Source organism: Eublepharis macularius, chromosome 9 (assembly GCF_028583425.1).
Source record: "Eublepharis macularius isolate TG4126 chromosome 9, MPM_Emac_v1.0, whole genome shotgun sequence".
NCBI classification, from domain to species: Eukaryota; Metazoa; Chordata; class Lepidosauria; order Squamata; family Eublepharidae; genus Eublepharis; species Eublepharis macularius.
In genome coordinates, this window is record NC_072798.1 from 36,832,724 (window position 1) to 36,859,910 (window position 27,187).

General features: G+C 42.4%; 1 protein-coding gene across 1 annotated transcript; it reads right to left on the minus strand.

The window, feature by feature from the left end:
- Positions 1–631: 631 nt before the first annotated feature.
- Positions 632–25,384, minus strand: ANKRD54 (ankyrin repeat domain 54). Its single transcript, XM_054989445.1, has 8 exons — positions 25,068–25,384; positions 23,467–23,514; positions 19,794–19,892; positions 18,822–18,893; positions 15,858–15,905; positions 15,638–15,762; positions 12,445–12,552; positions 632–2,368 (listed from the first exon to the last, which is right to left on the minus strand). The coding sequence occupies exons 1-8, from the start codon at positions 25,294–25,296 to the stop codon at positions 2,294–2,296; spliced, it is 804 nt and encodes a 267-aa protein (XP_054845420.1). The 5' UTR covers positions 25,297–25,384; the 3' UTR covers positions 632–2,293.
- Positions 25,385–27,187: the final 1,803 nt, after the last annotated feature.

Genomic DNA, 27,187 nt, shown 5'->3' on the forward strand with positions numbered 1-27,187 from the left:
GCAGGAATCTTGAGCAGAAATTTGTCATTAGTTCCTCCATTCTTATTTTGGAAGAAATTTCAGTAACTGAAACCCTAGGCAGAACATGCATTCTCTAGACCACCAGTATGTTCCTTGGTCTGTTGCCTGTTTTCTACCTCTTCCAAGTCAGGTTAACAGTTTCTGACAATTTCTCCCTTCTCTACTGGTTTCCCAAACGGCAATGATTAATGTTTTTGCCTTCTGTGCATTAAAAGGAACGCAATACAGAAATCTTATTTAGTTGGACAGCAGCGCTGTTTCCCAGGTACAGTGTATATAAGCTGCTGTCAGAGAAGTAGCAGGGGGTAGCAGAGAAACATTGATTTTTTTTGGTTGTAGATTCTTCAACAACTCTATTAAGAGGCAGAAGTTCGTAACAATGGGGTCAGAGCCACAGGTACACAACAGAGGCAGCAAATTACATCTGGTCGAGAGGATGCTTCGGCTTTTGAGCTCAAGGCAACTGAGACACTGTCATCTTTCATTTCAGCATTGACTGTCCATGTGAAGAAACTACTGGGACCACGTTCAGGCCCCAGGCAGAGATGAGTCGCTCAAACAAAAAAAGAGAAGGCAACACTAAAGAAGATGCAGGGAGAATGTCTAAAGACACCTTGAAAGCAGACAGTATTTTTATTGAAATTTACAATGGAAAAGTTCAAATAGCCTCCCACCCTCCTTGCACATTGGAATGAAGTTCTTCATATTCACAGTGATGGCTCCAGCAAGGTCAGGTCAAGTCAGCCCCAAACTTTCCTCCCCTGAGCATTTAGGATTCTCTATCAAAGCTGCTTGAGTCATGAAAGCTAAGATTTAAACATATCTAAAAATATGAATCCAGTTAAGTTCTCTCTGCCCCCAAAGCCACCTACTTAGAACCAAAGGTCATAGGATCTTATAGGTCTCAAGGTCCTAAAACCAGTTTTGAATGTCAGGGATGCAGAGAACAAGACCAGGGACTCCGGAGAACCAGTTTGCTAAATACACTGCCCCCCCACCCCCCACGCACACTTGTGAACAGGCTGAAGTCAAAACACAGTGTTGTGAACAGGCTGAAGTCAAAACACAGTGTTATGAAGCAACTACATCTTTGAGGGGTTTTAGCCTGCTAGGTTGGCAAGCATCAAGAGCCCAGCTCCTTCCTTTGTGTAAGATAAGCCCTTCTCTTAGCCCCTTTTCATAGTAAGTCTGCAAAAAGCTTTTTATTTTAGCCCCAAAATGAGAAGGCAAGCCTTCCTTGCCCTTTATGTGTAATAAATCTATGATACAAATCAAGAAAGACTTTTCCAGGGCCCAGTGAACTGAAGCTTAGCATAATGGGACAGCCCAGGAAGTGTCGATTGTCCTAACCACGCAGCCCCATTAGGAAAGCACACTCCCTCTACACTCCATATAACGTGCAGAGCCTTGGTAAGGAAAAAGTAATATGAAAAGTTACTTCTGTTTTTGTTTTTCTGGAACAGACCAGATTAAATAACTGTCAGAAGGGAGTGAGGAGAAAGCCATGAGAAGGATATACGGTATGGATAGGCAAGTTGGGGATAGAAGACTCACTCCGGGTCCCCCAAGGACTTCCTGTTTGGCTTTGAACAGCGAAAGCTTTAGCAGGATTCTCCCTTTGCGTACATCAGCTACTGATTCTTCTGCAGGTCCCAAAAAAATACAGGAAATGGGAATGAGCAGCTGAGGGACATAAGATCGGCGATGGCGGGGGGCGGGGCGGTAAGCAGCCTTTCATATCTCAGTAGGGGGCACAGCAGCACTGCTGGCTTCTCAGTCTCTCTCAGTTCAAATTATGACCCTTGTTTTTTTTTTAAAAAAAAGGTTGCTCACCAGAGGGATAGCACCTCCCATCATGTGTACAAATGTCCAGTGATTCGTGTGCTTAAAAACAGAGAACACCAAACAAGAAGCAGACTTGAGAGCGGTGGCATACCAGGCAGCTGCTTCCCAGATGTGCTTGAAGTACAATGGATCTACCACTTGCAGGAACTTAAAGATGCCTCTGAAAGGGTGTGCTGAAAACATTTTGCCCTCTACACGACATGACCCTGCTTGTTAAAGCAGGAGAGTGAAGTCCAGCCCCTTATTCTCAAGATCAGAGTTTCTACACTAACATCTTGCCCCAGAGGAATCATCCAGGGAAGTGACTGTGCCTTACAGTCCTTTACGGGCTCAGCACAAATCCAAAACTTGGTCTTGGCAGCAGGGCCACAGTCTTACAGGTGAGCGCCAGGCTTCTCTTTTCAGTAGAGAGCGGCAAGAAAGCCAGTTACCTCTTCTCTATCTTTTGCTTCTGCAAGCTGAGGGAGGTGAAGCTGGCCAGCAGGTCAGTAACCTCATCCACCTGTTGGAGAAATAGGACAATACATTAAGGAAGAGAAAAGGAAACCTGCAGGAAAAGAGCAAACACTGGGACCTGATGTCTGGCTGCATGTAGCCACTAAGTACCAGAAGCACAGAACTTTGAGTTGTTAGTTGTTGGGTGAGTATAGGATGGCACTAGTACTATCTGGTACTGCAGACTGCCTAAAGCAAGAGATACTTCTCCTACTATGGACCAGAGAATGAACAGAAGGGCTCCATTAAACGTAAGAGTAAATGGAGAATGCATGAACAGGACTTCCGGTTTGGGATTCATGGAGGTCTGACGCAGCTCCATTTGCGGAGCTGACCGGACTGCCGTTTTAAGCGGCCGGCGGGGGAAACTTAGCCCGCGGCCGACTGCTCTCAGGCGGAGAGCAGGCAAAGTACGCTCAAGACCTCAGGGCGCGTCGATCTCGGGCGAGGGGGGGTCCTGCGCAACGGATCTCCCCCCGACCCTTGAGGTCCCACCCTGTGACAGGTCGGCAAAGATCTCTGCGGCAGTTTCGGGGCCAATGCGGTTGGCATAAGACCTACGTACCCAAGCTTCAACAGGGGAGAGAAGAGTGGAGGGGAAACTAAGATTGAAACAGTGATTACAACCCAAGAAAAGTGAACGAGAAGGTAAAGATCACTATCTTCTGATACGGGACAGATTGTTAAAAGTAAAGAAGAATAAAAGTAGATTTTCAAACTGCAACAGACTAACTATAAGGAGGGGAAGACTCGGCAAGAGTTGTATTAGAAAAAGGACTAAGTTTAAAGAAGTTATTGGAGAAATAGGACTATTGTTTTGAATACTTGCGGTTACGGAGCTGTGAGAAAACTTTACCATCGCGAGAGCTGCTGTGGGAAGTCGGGAAACAGGAAGTGCGTAACAACAATAGAGTTGCTGGAGAGAAGCGGTCCCTGCCGGAGGGCAGGAAGAAGGGAATCGCCATCTTTGAAAGGGGAAGAACCGCGGCTTCAGCGGAAGCGGAAGTAAGCCATTTTGGATTACAAAATCATAGAGGAACCATAGAGAAAAGACGCCCGACATTTTGGATTTCTAAAAAGTTTTTGTTTGAGAAGACCGGGACATTTAAATTAAAAGGACATTGAATTTAACGCCACGGAGTTAAGGAAGAGAGCAGACTCATGGGAGTGAGCTAAAGCAAGCCCCACGATGTCGAAAAAAGAGTGGCAATCGGCAATAGAGAACTTGGATAAAAAACTTTTAGAAGTGATAAAAGAACTCAAGGACATGAAACCGGAGCTGATTAAAGAGGTTAAACAGACTGTGAAAAGTGAGCTTTCAGAAGTGAAAAAAGGTATGGAAACAATGCAAAATGAGTTGCAAGGAACACAGCAGAGAGTTAAGGCAGTGGAAGGCGCGGTGGAGAATTTAGCTGACACGCAACAAGCAGAGATGAGGCTGATGAGGGGAAGAATGGCGGTTGCGGAAAGCAAGCACATGGAGAAGCAGCTGAGATTTCGCGGTTTGCCGGAAGTGGAAGGAAAGACAGCACAAGAACAGATTACTGAGGTGTTAGCTGATTACCTGGGAAAGGAGGAGGAGGAAGTTGTGGCTATCCTAGATGTGGTATACCGTGTAAACTCAAGAATTGCGACCCAGACGAAATTACCAAGAGACGTGATTGTGCAGTTCACGACCCGAAATATGAAAGAGAAGATTGTGACTAAACAGTTCCAAGATCCATTGGAAATTGATGGCAAGACGATTATCATCATGAAGGAAATACCCAGATCGGTGTTACTAGACCGGAAAAAATATAAAGCTTTAATCCAGATTTTGAAGGACATGAAAATAAGGTACAGATGGGAATTACCAGAAGGAGTGTCCTTTGAATTTGGAGGAGTAAAAAAGCGTATCAGATCTGAACGAGAGATGGAGCAGTTTATAAGGGACAATGAAAAGGACTTACCAGCAATAAGATAATGACTATGGAGTGTAAAGTTTTATCTTGGAATGTAAATGGACTTAATTCACCAAATAAGAGAAAAAGCATTTTCCACTGGCTATTAAAACAAAAATGTGATATTGTATGCTTGCAAGAGACTCATATTCGAAAACAGGATGTAAAGTATTTAAAATCAAGAAAATTGGGTGATGATTTTGTAGCGGCCTCTAACAAGAAAAAAAGAGGAGTGGTGTTGTATATAAAGGAGGAGCTACAGCCAAAGCTTGTAATGAAAGATGTGGAAGCCAGATTTTTAGCAGTGGAATGTATATGGAACTTAAAGAGAGTGCTGGTAATTGGAATTTATGCTCCTAATGGAGCAAAAGAAAGCTTCTTTGAGGACTTGAGGAAGCAACTAGATGAACTTTCATATGATCAGATAATTCTTGCTGGAGATTTCAATGGAGTGACAGATCTGGAATTAGATAAAAAATCAACAACTGCACAAAAGAAAAGAGGACTACTACCAAAGGTGTTTTTTGAACTGATACAACAAGAAACCTTAGAAGATGTATGGAGAAGACAAAATCCTAAAAGTAGACAATTCACGTTTTTCTCCGCAAGACATTCTACACTATCGAGAATTGATATGATCTGGGCCTCAAAAGACTTTGCGATATGGACTAAAGAGGTGGAAATAATGCCGATGGTTGGCTCAGATCATAATCCAATTATGTGGAAGTTGGGGAAAAGGAGTAAAAGGAAAGGATGGAGAATAAATGAGGACTTGTTAATAGAGGGAGAGAATATGGAAATGCTGAGAAGAGAGACAAACTTCTTCATACAATACAACATGAACAGAGAAGTACCAACCAATAAGGTTTGGGACACTTACAAGGCAGTAATTAGGGGCATACTAATGGACTTAAACGGAAGAGCCAGAAAAAAGAAGGAGGAGAAGAGACAGGAGATTATGGAGAAAATAAAAGCCAAAGAAGTACAAAGAAAAGACCAGGGAAAAAGAAAATTTATCAGGACATTAAAATACTTCAAGAGCAGTTGACAGCAATGAACAACAAAGAATTGGAGTGGAATCTTAAAAGATTGAACCAGAAGGTGTTTGAAGGTGCTAATAAACCTGGGAAATATTTGGCATGGCAATTAAAAAAGAGAAAAGAGAAGAAAACAATAAATAAAATCTGTGAAGATAACAAAACGCATTTGGAACAGACAGCCATTAGTAGAGCCTTTTACAAATTTTATGCTAAATTGTATAATAAGAAAGAGGTGAACAAAGACGCAATAGTGACATATTTGGAGAAAATGAAGCTACCAGTAATTTCGGAAGCTTGGAGAGATAAACTGAATAATGAAGTAACGGACGAGGAAATAAGAAAGGCAATACAGTCAACAAATCTGGGAAAGGCGCCAGGGCCAGATGGACTTACAGCTAAATTTTATAAGGTAATGGCCAATGAGCTGGTACCATTCCTAAAAGAGGTGATCAATGGTGTTTTAAAGGATCAACGGATCCCAGATACTTGGAATGAAGCTAATATATCATTGATCCCCAAAGAGCGGCAAGACCTGACTAACGTGAAAAATTACAGACCTATATCGTTACTCAATAATGACTATAAAATCTTTGCGAAGATACTGGCGGAAAGAGTGAAGGGATGGCTTTCGGAAGTCATCGAGGAGGAACAAGCCGGTTTCTTGCCAAATAGACAGATCAGAGACAATTTAAGGACAGTGATAAACGCTATTGAGTACTATGATAAGCGTTGTGATAAAGAGGTTGGTTTCTTCTTTGTTGATGCTGAAAAAGCATTTGACAATTTGAACTGGGACTTTATGTTTGCCACTATGGAAAAGCTACAAATGGGAGAAAGGTTCATAAGAGCCGTGAAAGAAATATATAGAGACCAGAATGCAGCAATTGTGGTGAATGATGAGGTTACTAAGAAATTGACTATAGGTAAAGGAACAAGACAAGGTTGCCCGTTGTCTCCGCTGTTGTTCATTTTGGTGTTGGAGATTCTGATGATACAAATACGACAAGATGAAGAAATTCGTGGAATAAAAATAAAAGACTTTTCATATAAGGTTAGAGCATTTGCGGACGATATAATGTTAATTGTGGAAGATCCAACGGAGAACATGCCAAAAGTAATAGGGAAGATTAAGGAGTTTGGAGATTTGGCAGGGTTCTATATCAACAAAAAGAAGTCAAAGATATTATGCAAAAATATGACTAAGCAAAAACAACAATTGTTAACGGAAATAACAGACTGTGAAGTAACAAGTAAGGTGAAATATTTGGGAATTGAACTGACTGCAAAGAATATAGATCTATTCAAGAACAATTATGAAAAATTATGGACTCAGATAGAGCGAGATTTGATCAAATGGAATAGATTGAATTTGTCATGGTTGGGAAGGATCGCAGTAGTTAAGATGAATGTGTTACCAAGAGTAATGTTTTTGCTACAGACAATACCAATTATTCGAGACTCCAAGCAGTTTGAAAAATGGCAAAGGAAAATTTCAGACTTTGTTTGGGCAGGCAAGAAGCCTCGAGTGAAAATGAAAGTTTTACAAGATGCAAAAGAAAGAGGCGGAATGCAACTGCCCAATCTAAGACTTTATCACGATGCAATTTGTTTAGTGTGGATGAAAGACTGGATGACGTTGAAGAATCGGAAACTACTGGCCCTAGAAGGATATAAAAAAACATTCGGATGGCACGCATATTTATGGTATGATAAATTAAAAGCGGACTCTATGTTCTTACATCATTACATACGGAGAAGCCTATATACAACCTGGAAGAAGTATAGAGACTATTTACAAGAAGGAACCCCCCTGTGGGTGGTTCCATATGAGGTAATAGATCCGAGAACTGTTGATAATGAGCAACAGTGTTTAACATACAAGGAGATAACACGAATAGAATTTTCTAAACTTAAAATAAAGACGCAGGACGAGTTATCTCTAAATTATGATTGGTTCCAGTATAGACAGATCAGAGATCTTTATAATTCGGACTATGTAAAGGGAGGGATAAGAATGGAGAATTCGGAACTAGAGCAGATACTTCTACAAGAAGACAAGAAGGAAATTTCTAAGGTATACAAAGTATTGTTGAAATGGTATACTGAAGAGGAAATCGTTAAAGTGCAAATGGTGAAGTGGGCCATAAATTTTAATAAAGAAATAACAATGGAGGCGTGGGAATACCTGTGGAAGAATACAATGAAGATTACAACATGTATTAATATTAAAGAGAACATTTACAAAATGATTTATCGTTGGTACATGACACCAAAGAAGATAGCTTTAGGGAATTTGAATACGTCTAATAAATGCTGGAAGTGTAAAAAACATGAGGGATCCCTGTACCATATGTGGTGGACGTGTGAGGTAGCAAGGCAGTACTGGGGGGAAATAATAAGAGTAATAAGTGAGATTTTACAATTTTAAATTAATAAGGACCCAGAACTCCTGCTACTGAATTTGGGAATGGAGGGTATTCCAGTTCAACACAGGACATTGCTATTTTACATGACAGCAGCGGCCAGACTTTTGTATGCGCAAAAATGGAAAGTACAAGAAGTACCAACAATCGAGGACTGGATATACAAATTGCTGTATATGGCGGAAATGGACAAAATGACAAGAAAACTGAGAAACCTTGACCCAGGACAGTTTAACACAGACTGGGAGAAGCTGAAGCAATATTTAGTGAAGAAGTGGGAGGTTGGAGGAGAACTGTGGCAGTTTGAGAACTATTGAAATATAATAAAATGCAGAGGGGAGTGATTTTACCGGTGGGAGGAGAGGCAAATGGGAATTTCTAAGCAGTTATTTTATTAGATTATATTTTATTAGATTATTATACATTTAGAATAATGACAGAAAGTAATTAAGTATAAGGATAGACTGATTAATACTATTTTTGGTAATTGTACAATGTACTAAACTGAATGACTTGGTCTGAAGTTATCTAGGTCAAATTGATTGACGATTCTTGATGATAGCCGTATAATTGCATAATCAAAGCAAAATAATATAACCAAAGTAGAATGAAGCTGAGATATGTAGGAAAAGTAATATATAGAGTATAAGTTAAATTGGTTGACTTATATGAATTGTTTATAGAAATATTTGAAATTATGCAAAATGGGACAAATTGTTTGTCTAATAAGGGACCAAAAGATAGAGTACAGAGTACTAAAATAGTTAAAGAATTACAATTAGAAGAAAGATATTATTTAGTTATTATTCCTGTTATTATGTAGTTGTTAATGTAAGTAAATATGAGAATAGAAAGAACATAGAGATAAGCTTAGAAGGAATTGAATGTATATGTTAATTAGACAGAATGAATTTAAAATGAGTAAGGGAAAAGGGGCAAAGGGTTGGAAAACTGTTGGAAGTCAACAAAAAGGGGGGAAAGGGAGGGGGTTAGAAATAGGAAATAGGGGAAATGAATGTAATGTGAAATAATATGATATCTAATCCAATAAAAATTTTATTAAAAAAAAAAAAGAGAATGCATGAACAGAATAAAGCAGTACAGGGACATTTAGAGTAACCAGTTTTTCTAACTATGCAAATTCTACTAGTAAACTTTTAACTCCCCCCATTGAATAGGTTTGACACTGATTAGAACATGAGATGTCTCAGCACCTTTTGATACCTTCTGACCTGTTCAGCTGAAATGGGGAACGAGGGCACCATACTCTGGTGGTTCCATTCTTCCCTGGTTGAGCATTTCTGGAAGATAGAGCTGGGGAAGTTTGTTTGACATCATGGCAGATATGCCACAATGTTCCCCAGTTCTCTCTACTCTTCAATAGCTACATGAAATATCAAGGAGAGGTCACCCAGAGTTAGGGAGTAGAGGTGGGCACAAACCGAAATACAAACCAAAATTCATCACGAACCGGGCCAGTTTGTGGTTTGCGAACCAACAGTCTGTCAGAGCCCATTTCTGACAAACCACCATGAACTTTAGGCTGGTTTGTTTTTGGTTCGTTGCTGCAGACAGCCTGGCACTGATCAATCAGTTTCCTAGGCAACAGGGGGGGGCTTTCTGCAGCCTCGGAAGTGATCTTCTGCTGCCCAGGAAGTGACGTTTTCACGAACCAAACAAACTGGTTTGCAAACCGGGCAAGTTCGTGAAAGTTTGTGGTTCGTGAAACGTGACGAACCATGAACCGTATGGTTCGGTATTTTCCTGGTTCGGCCCCACCTCTATTAGGGAGTGGTCATCAATACATGGATTACATGCAACCCTCTTTCCTTCCTACCCAATTCAAGTGGAGTGAGCAGGGCTGGTATGTCCAGGATGGGATATACTTGGAGATTTTGAGGGTGGAGCCTGGGGCTAGGGAGGAGAGGAACCTCAGCAGGCCATAATGCTACAAAATCTACCATCCAAAACAGCCAATATTTTTTAAGGGAACTGATTTTTGTAGCCTGGAGATAATTAGGAATTCTGAGCGCTCTCCAGACTGCACTTGGGGGTTGGCAATAAACAGAAGCTCAGCCCAGAGAGGACAAAGGAAGTACTGGTTTAGTGCTCATGAAAGCTTATGCTGTAATAAATTGTTTGTCTTTAAAGACTTCTTTGTTAGAGACTCCTATGTAAGGAGTGACATGGATGACCGACCCAACTCTACGTTGATTGTAATGACTTGTATAAAGTGGGTCTACTCACCTAAAAAGTGCTTTGCTGGGCTTCAGTGCTGGGGGGGGGGGGGCTTCCAGTTTCCCTACCATGCAATTTCCATAGGCAAAAACAGCACAGTAGGGAAGCTGGAAGCCACTCCACCCTCCTTGCAGGTACTCTGGAGCAAAAGAATGTTTTTTTTCGTGAGTGTATCCTCTTTATACATTACGTGTGACTGAGAGTCAGGTGAGACATCCACATCCTGACTCATGTCACTCCTTAGGTGTAGTGAAAGACAGCCTATTGTGGATAGGGTTGTACTCCCGCCCTGAAACAGCAGATTCATACCTTGGTAGCTATCTAGATTTACAGAGAATGCTCAGGTTTCACATGTCACGGGTACTGCTTTTAACCAGTATTGGGTGGTTCACCAGCTAACCTTTTTTGGGAAGCATAATCTAGCCACAGTCATTCTTGCTCCTGTCATTGCCAGATCTCATTTTAGCAATATGGAACTGTTGTGGAAGATGTGGAAGTTTTAGTTAGTCCAGAATGCAGCAGCAAGATTTCCAGCTGGTGCAAATTACAGGCAGCATATCACTCTGGTGCTGAAAGATCTTCACTGACTGCCTATTCCAGTCCCAATTCAAGTTGCCATTCTGGGTCCTAAGCCATACATTTAAAGGGCAGTGCACTCCGTATCTCATCTCAGAAGGCAGGTGTCCATGACAGACAAAGCTTTCCAGTAGCTGCCCAGGCTTTGGAATGCCTCCCCCCCTACTCATGGCACCACTGTTGTTCATCTGTCAGTGCCAGACCAAAGTGTTCTGACTGATTTGCTTTTAATTAGCTCACTACTGCTTTCTGGTTTGCTCTTCTCTTGCACTCTGCTGTTGGTTTAGATTTTAAATGGTTGCTGAGAGTTTTATTTGAATTAGCAGTGGTGGGGTTTTGTGAATGACAGCTACTTTCGTTGTTGTTGTATGTTCATTGGTGATTTTAAACATGTAATGTTTTTAGCATTTAACTGGCTGTATTGTTTTTGGGATGGGAGGTGATTTATCCTATGAACCACCTCATCCACTCTGATGGAGAGTGGCAGATAATTTTAAAATACATTTTGTACATTTTAGGCAGGCTTTTTAAAATTTATAAGTATGATCAAATAAAATGGCACGACTTTAACTTTTCAAGAACTTTTAAAATGCATGTTACATTAGATGCCCCAGGACACAAGCTTCAAAGAGAAAACCCAAGACCAGAACAGCGGAACAGAAACAAAAGGTTATCTTCAGTTCAATGATCTGTAGATTAGAATGCCTTGCATGCAAATATTCTATTTCCTGCACGCATCTTAAATGCCTTATTTAAAAGCACCTACCCAAGAGCCATTTCCTGTTCATTTTTATTCTTGAAGGAAAGCAAAAAGACAAGCAATATCTCACTCCAAACAAGCACTGATTGATCAACAATCAGGGCTTAAGAAGCCATCTTGTTCTAGACATGACTGAACAAGTTTGTAACTTGGGGTGGGGAGCGGTGTTTGCTATCAGATCTATGCCTACAAATGGAGACTCAAGTTTCCTCTGTGACATGTAATGCCTTTAACTAGCTTGGAGTTTTAGAGTCTTTCCTTGAAAAAGCAAGGCCATGCCAGTTATCTGTCTTCTAACCACATCCAGGAGAGGTTACAGTAATGCACTCTAAAATGAGCACTCTTTGAAAACTACTAAAAATTTTTAGTCAGTTCATAATGTGTCAGGCAGACTGTTAACTGGCGTAGGCTGTAATACTCTAACAGAAAAGAATTACATGGGTTGCCTAATTGTGTTTTCAAGTACAATTAACAGTCCCACTTACCTTTAGAGTCATGATATCATCGGTCTGCAATAGAGGCTTTATTACATGCTTCTACCCTCAGGGGCAAGGGGGGTGATCAGCAACAGGGCCTTTTCTGTAGTGGCACCTTGACTGTGAAATGCCCTCCCCAAAACATTTGCCTGGCACAGAGATGGTTAAGGTTTAGGCACCAGATGAAAGTGTTATTTACCCATGCGTTCTGCTGACTTGTGTGTAGATACATTGGCCATTTTCACACTCTTTAAGATCACACAAAACTCATGGAACGAGGGCATCTTCGTGGCACGATTTCTGATGTCATCACGCCCGAAAAACAGAATCATGAAGAGGTGATGTCAGAAATCGCGTCATGAAGACGCTCTCGTTCTGTGAGTTTTGCGTGATCTTAAAGAATGTGAAAACGGCCATTGTCTGGGGATTCCTCTCCTTTTATGTGGGTGAACCAGAGTATTTGGTCTTTTATTTTCCCTGTTATTTTAAACTGCTGTTATTCTAACCACTGACACTGCTTTTGATTGTTTTATGTTTTTAAACTGTATTATGTTGTACTCTCCATTGATAAAAGCTCAAGGTGGCTTACTGTATTTTAAAAAACAGATAAAATCCTCTTTGGCCACTGACCTGTTCTTTTGTGCTAGTCATCTGTAGCCTGGTGCAAAGATCATCCAATTGTTCCCGCTGCTCATGGCGCCCAAGACGTTCAAGGTATTCCCGCAACATCTGGATTATCTGGAAAAAGCAACATGGGAGAGAGGAGGCTTTACTATGCACAACAGAAAAAACGAGACTTCTTGCTAGGAGATATTAGTTGTAACACAGCGGCAGAATGACTACAGGCTGTGATGAACCTCTACGGAAAATGTATCTGCGCATAAATAAATATGCTCTGAGGCAAGGAATAGAAGTTGTCTCACTAATGGGGATGAATGCCACTGTTTTTCCATTGACACCAACGCGTAAGAACTAAATATTACTTTCCATAGCAACAGGATACTTTGTAATAGTTGCATTCAGTTTCCTTCCCTATGTTACACGCATGCTAATTCTAACAGCAGTAGGAGCAATTTTCCTCATGGCAGGTCTGACAAAGGCTCCTACAATCCCATATCACAAAATTCTAAATTTCACAAGGAACTTCTATAAGCATAAAGTCCAAATTTTGAAAGACAACTCATTTATACAATTTTTGCAGTTTCAAGTGGACAGCCGTCTTAGTTTGTAGTAGTAGAACAAAATCTGAGTCTAGTAGTACCACAAAGACCAACAAAATTTTCCAGGGCATAAGCTTTTGTGAGTCAAAACTCACTTCATCAGATACAAAAGAGAATGAAGATCCATCAAACACATCCAGATCAGAAAATTGGAACACAGAAGGGCCAGTTGGTGTCAGAATGCAGAGGTACAATGCAAAATATTATCAGCTGGATTTATCTCTAGCACTGCTTGAAGCAGCTTACAATTAAGCCAGGAGACATACACCGATGTAAGAAATGCAGAAGCTCTGTAATGGGATATTAGTGTCAATTTTAGTGTTATTAAGACTGGGGAGGGCAATGGCAAACCACCCTGTAAAAAGTCTGCCAAGAAAACGTCATGATGTGACATCCCCCCATGGGTCAGTAATGACTCACTGCTTGCTCCTTTACCTTTTTCATTATGATAGTTAATGGCTTTTTATTTTTTAGGCTATGAGTATTCTTCAGTTATTATTGCTATAATTATCAAATTGTATTTTTATATATTGTAACTGTAAGCTGATTCAAGCAATGCTAGAGGTGGAATTGGTAGAACAAATAACTTGCAGTTATTCCCTGAAGATAGAAATAGCCACTAGTTTGTATAGCTTCTAATAATAATATAATAATAATAACATTCAATTTATATACTGCCCTTCAGGATGACTTAACATCCACTCAGAGCAGTTTACAATGTCATTATTATCCCCACAACAAAACACCCTGTGAGGTGGGTGGGGCTGAGAGAGCTCCTAGAAGCTGTGACTGACCGAGGTCACCCAGCTACCTTCAAGTGGAGGACTGGGGAATCCAACCTGGTTCTCTAGATTAGGGTCCCACGCTCTTATCCATTACACCAAACTGGCTCTAAAAAGATGGAACAATTTCAGAGGACATGGCTAACAGATGTTGAAATGCTTAATAACTTAAGTGGAACCTTCATGCCCAGAGGCAGAACACCTTTGGTTATAAGATCCTGGGGACAAAGAAAGGGGATGATTTCATCATATGTTGTGTGTGAGCTTTTCAAAGTAGTAAGAGCAGTGACTCTGGGAGACAAGCTCAAATGCAACCCCTCATTTTCTGCTTCCCTTGTGTCTTTTTGAAAAACTTGAACTACCACTATCTGCATCGTCATTCTAGCACTGGTGATGATACCTGTCTTTCTGACAGAGAAGAAAAACTTCCTGGAACAGCAGAGGTGTTAGCAGTCAAACCTTCCCTCTCATGGAAAGGCCAGCTTATGAATGTGACAATATCAGAAACCTCTTCTCCTCATGTGCCCTCAGCACAAGACATCCTGCCTGGCCAGGCAGAACAGATCCCAATCCAGTTGGAATGGGAAAATTACTGGAACGTGAGTCATGAGGCAAGGCTGAATAACAGCCCCACAACCTGAAGATGTGCAAAAAAGAGGTCTTCCAGGAGTTCCTGAGTTTATCTCATCAACACCTTTCCGCACCTTCCTCACTCACCTTTCCTAATCTGGGCTATTCAGGGACCTGATAAGCCTTTCCCATCCGACAACTGTGGATCATCAACCACCATTTTCACCTATAGTTCTGCCTAGCTATACACAATCAAGTCTTCCCAATTTATTGTCTCACATTCAGAGACAGCCATTAAGCTATTATTTTGGGGCAGAAGATGCGATCCTGCCCCAGGGTACATTCTGCAGTATAATTGGACTGCCCTGCCATGTGCTCAGTGTGTGTTCTGGACCCTCCCACGCACCCTCACACTATGTCTAAGCCCTCTCCTCCTCCTTCCATGAGACGCTGACCATCCTCACTGCTGCTTCCATGGACCTTCTTCTCTCCTGGTAAGTATCACCCTCCTCCAAATCTCTCTCACTTTTCCTCACTGGTTTCCTAGTTAGCCTTATGTGCGTGTAGTGCGTATTTTGTGTGCAATTGCTTTTTACTGCTCCTTTAATCAAGAACCATTCCTGTTGAACATCCGCCTGTTTTATTAGAGAGTCCTCTAAGGAGAATGATTCTGGTATACACTGGTGAAGATCCTGCTGGTTACTCCCTCATGCTGTGTCTCCTTGTATGCTAATTCCCCCAACTCACAAGGAGACCCCCCTTTAGGGTAACACAGGTTTTGTGACAGGGTCAGGGCAGGTGCTGCTAGGAATGGTTCACAATAGAGTTGGTGTTGAAAAAACAACCCCTTGAGAAATATCCTCGACAGTCACTGTGCTTTTCTGTGGGTATCAGACAACACACCATCACCAGTAAAGACTGGCACTTCTATAGCACCAGCATGAACAAACAGATGAACAAACAATTTTTGCTACCATCTGAAAAGCACCCTCAACTACATGCAAGACTGATCCAGCAAGGCTATTTTAATGAATTTTCCATATTATTTAGCTTTTTTACATTGCGCTCTCTTCCTACCATGATTTTACATATAAATGCAGATTTTCCAGTTAAATTAGAAGCCACTGATCTTCAATTTATCAAATGCACTTGTAATTAAATTAACTTTTCGATTCCTTTCTAAAGCACAGAGGATAATGCTATTACAACCTACAGCCTCCCTGGGGGCATGAGCTTTTTTTTTTTTTTTACCTGCTTTACTTCAAGACGAACTGCTTCAAGGCTCTGTGAAAGGCCTTCCTGCAAGATGTTTAACTTTGATTTGGCCAAGTGCAGAGGGGTCCTTCCAGCTCTGTCCAAGGCATCTACTCGAGCACCTGGGAAGATGCACATACACAAGAGGAAAGGTACATTCCAGGGGCATACGCAAAAGTAAGTGGCAGCTTTATAATTTGCCAAGAGGAAGAATTACCTCCACGGAGCAGTGTGGTGATGACAGGAACATGATTCGTGCAGGCAGCTGGAGAGGAAAAACACGAGACACAACTGAGCAGTGCAATACAGCGGCATACTGAGGACAGACTCAGAGTATTAGTATATTTCCTGCAGGGTACAGTTCTAAAGGTAGTAACGTGGTGGATTGGCCAAAAGCCAGTTCAAAAGTGAATTTAAGGCACAACTCTCTAGGTAGCCTTAGGCAAGCCTCTATTCTCTCAGCCTCTGCCTTTGCAATATGGGGCTCAACATACTGGCCTGCCTTACAGCCTGCCATAGGAGTTCAAAAGATAACGGAAATAGAAATGTTCGGAATACATGAGATGAAATAACACTGCTGCTGCAACTGGGCAGTCTAGAATTGTGCAACAGGCCATAACAAAGGAAATATATTTGCATAGTTCCATGACAGCACAAAGCTGTTTGTATTAAAGAGACTTTAGGATATATTCTGTTCAGCTTGATGAAGGAAAGAAGATAAGGATACCTGGAAAGAACAAAGTGTTGAACTGATAGTTCCACCTATACCATTTGTTTCTGAGTATACAATTTCACATTTTCTGCCCGAGATCAAAAATGTGTGTGTAAAAATATGTGTGTCTACATATTTTTATTTTACCTTCCTCCAAGGAAATTGGGGAAGCATACATGATTCTCCCATCCTCGTTTTATCCACAAAACAACCCTGTGAGGTAGGCTAGAGTGAAAGTGTGTGACAAGGCCACCCAGTAAGCACCACAACAGAATGAGGACTTGAACCACAGTTTCCCAGATCCTAATCTGACAATATCACACTTATTTATTTAATAGTCTGCCTTTCTCACTGAGACAGCTAGGGCATTCAATGAAAAGTTTGAAAACAATCATAAATCAAAACACAGTGATAAAATATAGATGAAAACATTGCTGAAACAAAGCATAAGTAATTCAACATGGCATCTTTAACACTGTGGAAATGTACATCGTATCAGTAGAATAGTCTACTGTCCTTGTCCCTTTACCAAGACATCTGTATAACCCATTTCTTATAACATAGTCCTATTAACTTGAGTAAAAGAGCCCTCCCGAATAATTCAGTTTTGCATAGTTTGTGGAAAGCCAGGAGAGAGGGAGTTTTCCTGACTTCTTCAGGCAGGCCATTATATAAGGTGGGAGCTGCCACAGAGAAAGCACAGGTAGCTGTAGATTTTGCCCAACTGCAGAAGGCCATGTTCAGATGAATGGAACCACTGTGGTGGAACACAGAGGGAGAGGCAGTCCTGCATATATGAGGGGCCAAGGCCATGAAAGCCTTTGTATGTGGTAGTTAAAACCCAGAACTGAGCCCAGTAACTGATGAATAGCCACTGGAGTGACTGCAGAATGGAAGTGATATGCATGCTCCACTAGCTCCTGATAGTAAATGAGCTGTGGTGCTCTGCACCAGCTGGAGTATCCAAGCTATCTTTGAGATGAGACCTAAGTAGAGTGCATTACAACAGACTCGATGTTACCGTGACGTGTATACAGGAGGCTGCATCAGATGTATCACGATAGAGGGCCCTCTTCCAAGCTAGTCTAAGTTGGGAGAAGGCCTTTTTTGCAGCTGCATTTACTTGCTTCTCTAGCAGCAGAGCTGGATCCAGTATAACCCCTAGGCTTTTAATCAAGTTAGCCAAGGTCAACTGAGCCCCATCCAAAGTGAGAAGCACAATGTCCTTCAAGATCTCTGTTTTCCCAACCAGCGTCACTTCTATCTTGTCTGGGTTCAGTTTCAGTTTGTTTCATTTTAGACATTTGACCACAGCTGTTAAGCTGCAACGCAGGACCTCTACTACATCACGAAAAGATTTGGATGGTGAAATATAGAGCATATGATATGATGAAATCAAATTCAGTAGCTACAGATGATTTCTCCTAAAGGCATTACATAAGAGTTTGAATAACATGGGGGATGAGACTGAGCCTTGCAGAACTCAGCAAGGTAATTCCCATACTGAGGATAACAGGTCGCCAACAGCAACTCTTTGAGTCTGTTCCATGAGGAACGATTTAAACCAGTCCAAGGCATATCCTCTGATACCTTCTTCTGCCTCCAAACATTTCAACAAGATGGTGTGGTCTACTGTATCAAAGGCTGCAGACAGATCCAGGAGGGGCAATAAGGAGGCCTGGCCTTTGTCTGTATTTAGGCAGAGGTCATTGACTAAAGCCATCAAAGCCATCTCTGTCCCATAGGCCAGCCTAAAACCAGACTGAAAAGGGTCCAGAGCACAAGAGTTGTCTAAGAAAACCTGGAGCTACGGCTCTCTCAACCACTTTGCCAAGAAACAGCAGATTAGAGACTGGGCAATAATTGGCTACATTTTTGTCTAGAGATTTTTTTTTTAAAAGAAGTGGGTGGATGACTGCCTTTTGAGTGGCCGGGTACCCTAAATTTATGACTGATTTATGATAGACATCAAGAGCTCACTTACGTTGTCTTTTCAAGATTTTATCAGCCAGGATGGGTGCACAATTAGTGCTCTTCACAGATGCAAGGGTCTTGTCAACATTCATCACAGTAACTGAGTCAAAATGGTTCAGAAGTGACCTGGATCACCCAGCTCTGCTTTTATTTTCTGACCAAATCACCAAATTCTACTCCTGGTGCTTCAATTGGTATCTTGCATGTCCGACATTCTCTGGTTAAGATCCCAGAATGAGTATCAGGGATAATTTTGCTGCTTTCTGTTACAGCAGTTCGAGTATCTCTCAGACTTCAAATTCCTTAAGACAAAAGGATATCCACCAACTCTGTTTTTATGGTATCTATAAAGGCCCGGAATATGTCCTGGTAATTCTCTTGACTAGCACAATTACTGTTATGATGGCAAAGGAAAGAAAGAGAGAGGCAAGGAACTCCCGCAAAGGTTGAGCAAAAGGTGACCACATTGCTTCATAGCACATAGGTGATCCTTACCCAAATGGAGGGGTGTGTTTCCCAGACTATCTCGTTGGTTTGGGTCAGCTCCATGATCCAAAAGCAACTGCACTAAAACACACAAAAAAGGCTTATCTTAAGATTCCCTTGAATGTTAGGCACAGAAAACCAACTTATTCTTCCTAAATGTTAAATCAGTCACAACTTGCTTTTGAACATGACGAGCTGACATCTGCTAAGGAACTCAGCAAAATCAACCCTGCTCGTGTTTCCCCAAATGCATTTCTATTCCCTTACAAAGTATTTTAGAAGAATTGGGTGTCCTGAAATAATTATTTTAGAGCATATCCATGAAATTTTCAAGCCTGTATATGGAAATTATTATAAGTTAATACTGTCCTATGTCAACCCTGATTGGCAGGAGTTGTGTGTGTTCTCAAAATGTCCTCCTTAGTCCTACATTTGAAGATGTCAGACGTTTCAGGGAGGGCCCGGAGTATCATACCTAAACCCAAAGGCCTTGTCTAAACTGCTCAAAAGTAATAAATACCTGACAATCCAAAGGAGTATTTTAAAAAGGGAAGTTCTTAACATAAGGGCAGAGTTTGCATGTACAAGATCCCAGGTTCAACCCCCAGCCTCTTCAATTAAAAGGATCTTGGGAAATAGGGATGGTAATCAAATCTGCCTAAGTTCTTAGAGAGCCTCTGACTGTCAGAATAGACAATAGTGAACTGGATGGATCAATTACCTGATTACGTCTAAGGCAGTTTCTTATAGTCAAATCCTCATGGAGTGCACACTCCTAAAGCATGCTAGTCTGCATGACAGTACCTTCATCCCTGTACTCTCTTACCCCTTTTCCTTTAGCTGCCAGGAGCAATGCCCCTGCCCAGGTGAAATCTGGGATGTCTGCAGGGTAATTCCATCCACAAAGCACCATCTCCTTTTAATAGCAATCCTTTAAAAAAAAAAAAAAGGACTAGAAGGTGACGAGCCCATATGACTCACCTATGTGGTCATTGCCATTACAGGAAGCAAAGTGCAACGCGGTTCGGCCTTTGTCATCAGCAGCGCAGGGGTCGGCCCCGTCTTCCAGAAGCTGCTGCACTGGAGGGATCAAGGGAGAAAAGACAAGCTGATGTGTGAAAACTGTTGAAGGATGTTCTCTATAAGGAAGTTGCTAACCCGAGACTAGGTCTTTGGAAGAAAATGGCTGAACTTGGGTTCAGAACTGTAAATACTGTCAGGTTGTGGCTTAGCTCAATTATGTGGTTGCAGAACTGGGATTAGTAACACCTGTGGAGCAGTCTCTGCCTGTGGAGAGGCTGTTTTCAGAGAAACTTGTGTCAACTTCTTAGTTTTTCACACAGCTGAAATGCTAATTAACAGCTTAGGCTGTGATTGGCTCTTCAGTTGCCGGGTGATTCACTGAGTCCTTAAAAGATGGCTTCTCCGCTCACTCAGTTCCCCAGTAAGTTTTCTTTGATCAAGCTTCGACCATGATGCAAGTATGGCAAAGAGAAGCTGAAAGCTACATGCTACATATCAGCACAGCATGTCCTTATGCTGAACAAACTAGGCATGGGAGAGGGCATAAGCAACAATGTATGCTATACAGAGAGGCCTAGGTAGCTAGCTCTCGAGTTTAGATAGGCAGTAAGGTTTTCTTATTTTATGCTTGTTACCTGTATAAGAGTGCTTCATGCTTTTTGCAAACACTCCTTAGCTAATAAACTTATCTTTTATTTAAGCTGAGTTTGGAATTCATGACTTGTGTATGGGTACATCCTAGAAATGAACCCAGAGATTGGAAAGCCTAGCCTTTGGGAAAGAAAGAGCTTTCAGTCTTACAAAACAAAATGGGAGTATGTCCCACCTTCCTGATTGCTGAAGTGGTTGTGATCAGCACCCAGAATTAGGAGGAGAGGTGCCAGATCCAGTATATTCTTTTAGTTAGAACTGCATTGGAACTGCAACTAAGATGCAGTGAACTGTGGATCATGTTTCCAAGTGTGCTTGGTGCTGAAGATCCATAAGATTTTTTCAGCAGTAACTACCAGCAAATTAGGTTTAAAAAAGGTAGGTAAAGGTAGTCCCCTGTGCAAGCACCGAGTCATTACTGACCCATGGGGGGATGTCGCATCATGATGTTTTCTTGGCAGACTTTTTTACGGGGTGATTTGCCATTGCCTTCCCCAGTCAGCTACACTTTACCCCCCCAGAAAACTGGGTACTCATTTTACCAACCTCAGAAGGATGGAAGGCTGGATCAACCTTGAGCTGGCTACCTGAACCTAATAACATACCTGAATCTAATTACATTTGATTTATATACCGCCCTTCAGGATGACTTAACACCCACTCAGAGTGGTTTACAAAGTATGTCATTATTATCTGCACAACAACAACACCCTGTGAGGTGGGTAGGGCTTAGAGAGCTCCTAGAAGCTGCGACTGACCCAAGGTCACCCAGCAGACTTCAAGTGGAGGAGTGGGGAATCAAACCCAGCTCTCCAGATTAGAGTCCCGCGCTCTTAACCACTACACCAAACTGGCTTTCTGTGTGCAGAATAGAAAATATAAGAAAAACTGGTGAGAACTGATACTCCAAATGCACCTTTTGTATTAGAAGTTAAAACTTTAAAAGGTGATACCAGTAAAAATACATTTTCCTAATGTAAATTAATTTACATTAGGAAAATGTATTTTTACTGGTATTTTTCTTTATATCTTTAACTTGATTATTTATTTAGATTATATCCCACTGCTAGTACTATGCAGTCATGTGCATTTTGTCCTCTTACTGTGAACATTCTACTGCTTGTGGGCAGATTTTACACTCCTTCTGATTGTCAAACTATGGATGTCAGGCTGTGGCAGGTAGATCCCTGGATCACTTCAGCATGACACATGCCCTTAGCTAAATGATCTTTATTCAGGAATTCAGTCTTGTACACATACACAGGTCCATAGGAGTACATGAAGCACAAAGCAGTTGCCTGTTAACTTCTCATTGAAAGGAATAACGCCGCAGGCTATTGCAAGACAATATAATCACCTGAGCTCCTCCCCCCCAGCTCACAAGTACAGAAACAGTCTGGGAGATATTTTTGGAGTTCCCACACTAAGCAGACAGGACACCGGGCAATGCAACATCCAAGGCCAGTCTCAACAATATCAAAAGAGCAGACTGTCCGCAGCTGTGAGGCTGAGAAAGTGAAAGTGATTATTGTCAGCTAAGGAATGTTCTTATCAGTTCCTACATAAGATACAGTACAACACTAAAGCATCTCTGGACCCTGCACTTAATACTGGCATGGGCGAATGAGTACATTTGAACATGACACGGATGTTCAAATATGTCTCATGGCTCACTTACAGTAGGCCCAATACAGCCAAAATTATTTTTAGCAGAGATTTATGCACAGGCTTTTAACTGTACAACTAAAATCAATGGGGCCAAAGAGTACTCACTACTTCCCCATGTCACATAAAAATGCAATTAGACTTCCAGTTTGTTTCTGGATCCAAAGTCCTGACTAGGACCTAAATGGTCTCTGATCACAGTATTGTTAAAAACCACTTGCTTGGCTTCTCTATGAACCTACCCATGAATTAAATCTACATCACAGGACCTTCTATCTATGCTCTTTCCTTTGTGCAGAAGAGCCTTTTTCTGGGATGCCAACCCAGAGATGGAACTCCCTCCCTGGTTATATTTTATTTACTTTTACTTATCAGAGCCAGTTTGGTGTAGTGGTTAAGAGCACGGGACTCTAATCTGGAGAGCCGGGTTTGATTCCCCACTCCTCCACAAAGCCAGCTGGGTGACCTTGGGCGAGTCACAGTTCTCTTGAGCTCTCTTAGCCCCACCCACCTCACAGGGTGATTGTTGTGGGGTAATAATAACACTTTGTAAACCGCTCTGAGTGGGCATTAAGTTGTCCTGAAGGGCGGTATATAAATCGAATGTTATTATTATTATTATTACATCCGGTGCCTACTTTGTTAGACATCAGATGAAGCCCGTTCAATTCACCCATTCGCTTAATAACATGTACATTGAAAGTAATTTTTTCTAAGTTGTTTATCTCATTTTATTGCTAGGCCTGTTTTATCATTTTCAGCTGATGTTCTCGTTTTTATTGTTCTAAGCCACCTTTGCAAAGTGGTAGTATATTTAGCAGAAAAGTTAAATTAAAAATGAAAGGCTCATAAATGCCATTGCATTGTGTGGCACATTGGCACAGATTCTGGGTTCCTTAAGGGGCAACTGGGAGGGGAAGGGAAGGAAGCCACACAGCATGAAAAGTTCTCTTGCAGAGCAACCCTAAGCAGAGTCACACCCTTCTAAGCCCTTTGCTTCCATAGCCTTAGGAGACTGTATTGCTGCTTGGGATTGCACTGTTGGTCCCTGGACATCTCCAAAGGCTTTCTAATTTATTTCAAGACATTAGCAGTCTTTTATGAACTCCTCTTTCCGATGGGATTCTCAAGAATCTGACTGATACACTCAATGCAGAAACTAAAACCTACAATGCTCAGTGTTGTCTTTTTCATGTAGTAAACCAACTTTTCCTGCTTACCGTATTTTCAGGCTGCAAGAAAAACATCCCCCAATAACACTTACAGAGACAGCTACATGGAAACATACAGAAGAGCCTAAAGGATGTAATATTACCTGTTTCTAAATCATTAGCATTGGCAGCTTCTCTCAACCTTTTCAAAGCTGTGGAAAAAGAGACAGTTTTTGAGTTTTTTTGGAAAGTGAATGAGGAAACAAGAACAGTTTTATTCTCCAGCCTGCTAGGCTCTTTCCAATATCAGATTTTGCAAAACAAATGCTTATTTGTTTCTCATTTTCTGTGCGTGGTCCACCACTTCCTCCCAATGTCATATTTCTGTTCTGGGATACAATACTCTTCTGAGCACCTGAAAATACAGTATTTTGTAATGGGGAAATGAAGGTATCCTCCCTAGATAGTATAATCATTGCCACTACAGCATGCAGTTGAACAAATGTCATACACATTTCCTGTTTTGCTATTATTATTTTTATAAATTCCCTGAGGCCATAATGTCCTCCTACTGTACAGAGGCACTCATTTAGTCATTGAGATAATTTCAAGAAGCAGCAAACAAACACACCAGCCCCATCCTCGCCAACATCCCATCCTACTATTTTATGAAGCTGAACAAGAAAATGGGCAGTTCTATGCTTCACTAACTTGCATGGGACTGCCGATTTCCCAGTAATTTGTCATTGTCTACTGTTCACACTATACGGCTACTTACAAAATCCTCATGCACAAACATGTTCTTAATTTTCACATCCACTCAAGCAAGTGAGCTGGGATGTGAAAAAAGAGGCTGATGGAAAAAGAGGCTGATTCTAAGACTGTCCCAATTCACTTCACAATTAAATTCATTGAACACACTTCAGCTTTCTCTTTCTACTCAGAATCCAAAGATCCCACTCCCGAACAGAAACAGGTCTTAGTAGTCATTCCACTGTTACTGGCTATATTCTTCTTCTTCTAGGGAGCTGTTTATAGACCACATCTAGGCCTAGTCTGAAGAAGGGAGCTCTGATTCTGAAAATCTTGCACCCTGAAAATCTTGTGGGTCTCTAAGGTGCCACTGGACTCAAATCCTGCTGTTCTCCTGATTACTCTTAAGTAATATCCAGCGCTTTCAGACAAAGACTTAGTCCCTGGTAAGAGTCATAGGAGCATCCATCACCGTAGTCGCTCAACCACAGACACCATACTAGCCCTCATTAATCTGGAGTGAGATTGCCTCTGAAGGGTGCGAATGAAAGGAAGTAAAAACCCTGCTTTAACAAGCCTGAAGTTAATCCCTGCGCAGAAACTAAAATCTACACTTATCAGTGTTATCTTTGCCACGCAGTAAGCTCACTTCCCCGCTTACCATATTTTCAGGCTGCAGGAAAACAGCCCTAATGACAGTTAGAGAGGCAGCTACACGGCAACATACAGAAGGGCCTGAATTATGCGTTTGTTCCAATGCGATTCGCTCCAAAATGAGGTCGCACGGGAACGCATCCCTAGGCAACGCTTTCTCGGAAGCTCGTGCCCCTAAACCCCGTGGGGCTTACTCCGCGGTCAATGCGCACTCCAACCCCCCGCAGCCCTTCCCCCGAGGGCTCCCCTCTCCCCGCCATAGGCTCGCCAGGCGCGGGAAGAAGCGCAGCGGAGCCTCCGCGTCCTCTCCGTGCGCTCCAGGGCAGCCCCTCGCCTCCTGCCGCGCCCAGCCCCTCACCGTGGATCTCCTTGCCCATGGGCCCCACCTTGCGGTGCAGCCGGGCGGCCCTGCGGCGGCGGTGCTGGACGGGCAGCTTGCACACGCGGCGCTCCCGCTGCCAGGGCAGCTGCAAGTAGCTCAGCGCGGCGGGGTCGGGCGCCTCCGGCACGGCCCGCAGAGCGGCTCCGAGCCCGGCCAAGGAGAACATGCCAGCAGCCGGGCCCGGGGCCTCGCCGCCGCCCTCCATGGCCACCGCCAGCCTGGGCTCGGCGCGGCACCTCCGGGCTGCCGAACCGCCGGGCCCAGCAGGAGGAGGAGGAGGAGCGCGCCCGAGAGAGGCGCCACCGTAGGAACGAAGGGAAGGGAGAGCCAGAGCGACGCCTGCCCGAGCCACTCAGCGGCCGTCGCGCAGCCGGGAGGAGGCGGGCGAAGCATGCCGGACGGCGGAGGTCAGCCCTAGAGAGGCGGGTGGGTGGAACGCCAGGCTGGCGCGCTGCCTTCGCCTCTTGCTCCGATCAGAATCCTTCGTGCGCGGGGCGAAAGCACTGGAAGAGAATAGCAAGCAATATTTTTTTAAAAAACCGATGTTTTTAAAAGCAGGATTCGGAATTCTAGATTCTGATTTTGGCGTTTCGAATACGTTTTTACTCAAGGAGTAAGTCACTTGTGAAATTCACCGCCAGTTCAACAGCAGGATTTGAGATTGGGGCACCTAGAGACCGACAAGATTTTTCAAGGGCGTAAGTTTTCGAGAGTCAAAGCTCCTTCCTTTTCTAAGGTGCGCCTGGACTCAGATCCAGTTGTTTTACTGCAGACCAATACGACTACCTACCTGAAACTTCCAGTGGAGGTAGTGATAGCTAGCACAGATGACTTTGAAAAGGGTTAGCCTAATTCGTGAAGAAGAAATACCACTCCTAGCAGGCAGCAGCAGGGTAAGACTTTGACCCCTGTCATTTGTTCGTTGGGCCTCCTGGGCAGCTGGTTGGTCTGTGTGTGGAACAGGATACTGGACTAGATGGAGCTCTGATGTGATCCAGCAGGGGTCTTCTTACATTCTTAATCAAGCCTTCTCCCCAACAAGTTTTTTTTTTCATCTGCTCCCTAAGCTAGTTATTGGGATAGAATCTCCATCTACTCGTGCAGCTACAGGGATAATTGATGAAATAAATAATTTTATCTTTCAAAAACAGGTAGTTGGGCTGTTGGTAAATGCAGGAAAAAGGATGACGGAGCACCAAAAAAAAGATAAAAGCCAGCCAGCACGAGTACCAGTGCTGTGTATTCATGATGTTTGCTACTTTGGGGGCCCAAGCCTGCCAGCCAAAAGAAGTGCCAGTACTGTGTGTTGGCGCATATGTGCGCACGCACATGCGCACACACACACAATGCCCTGGTTCTGTATATAAATCAGAATGATAAAGGCCAAGAGAAAAGAACCAAGAATCTTGTTGCGCTTTAAAGATCAACGACTTTATTTAACGTGACCTAAGGTATCCTGAGCCCCAGCCCACTTTGTCACATGCATGAAGAGTAGGTGGGAAAACTCCCTGCTCCTGTCTCTTCTCAGTCCAACTGGCAGGAATGAATGCTACATTTCACTCTTTTTATATTACATGATTTGTCAAAAAGACAGAAACTAGACATTGTTATTAAGTAGTTAGAAGAGAAAGAAAAAAAAGAGAGATGCTTCCTTGACCAGAAAATGAAAAAAAAAACTATGGAGCTGGTCCACAATGGAATTTGATTCATATTTATGCAGGAAAAAAGCCCCATGCAGGGCCAGGTCAAGGCATTTGGGTGACCCAAGCAAGGTACACCCATTGCATCCTGAACCTGCTCCACTGCGTTGCCACAGGGGCACAGCTTTTTTTGTTTCGATTTTTAATCTAAAGGTTTTAAATATTGTAATTATTTATGTATCTACTCTTTTCCTGAGAAATTTTTTTAATGAAACCCTGGAGCCCCAATTGACAGCCTGATTCAGGCCCCATTCTCACTCCATGTAATGTAACCCTTCTAATCCAAGAATACGACATGCTAGCAACACCCCCCTCCCCGTAACAAACTTCTTCCCAAACAAACCAATTTTAATCTTCGGAACCCTTAACATCTAGTTTTTTGTTCCTGCCCGAAAC

Coding starts and splice junctions, on each gene's coding strand:
- ANKRD54 (XM_054989445.1), bottom strand. CDS start 25,296: ATGGAGGGCGGCGGCGAGGCCCCGGGCCCGGCTGCTGGCATGTTCTCC. Junction 19,893..23,466: donor TGCTAATGATTTAGAAACAG/GTAATATTACAT, acceptor TGATCCCTCCAG/TGCAGCAGCTTCTGGAAGAC. Junction 18,894..19,793: donor TAATGGCAATGACCACATAG/GTGAGTCATATG, acceptor TGTGTGTTTTAG/TGCAGTTGCTTTTGGATCAT.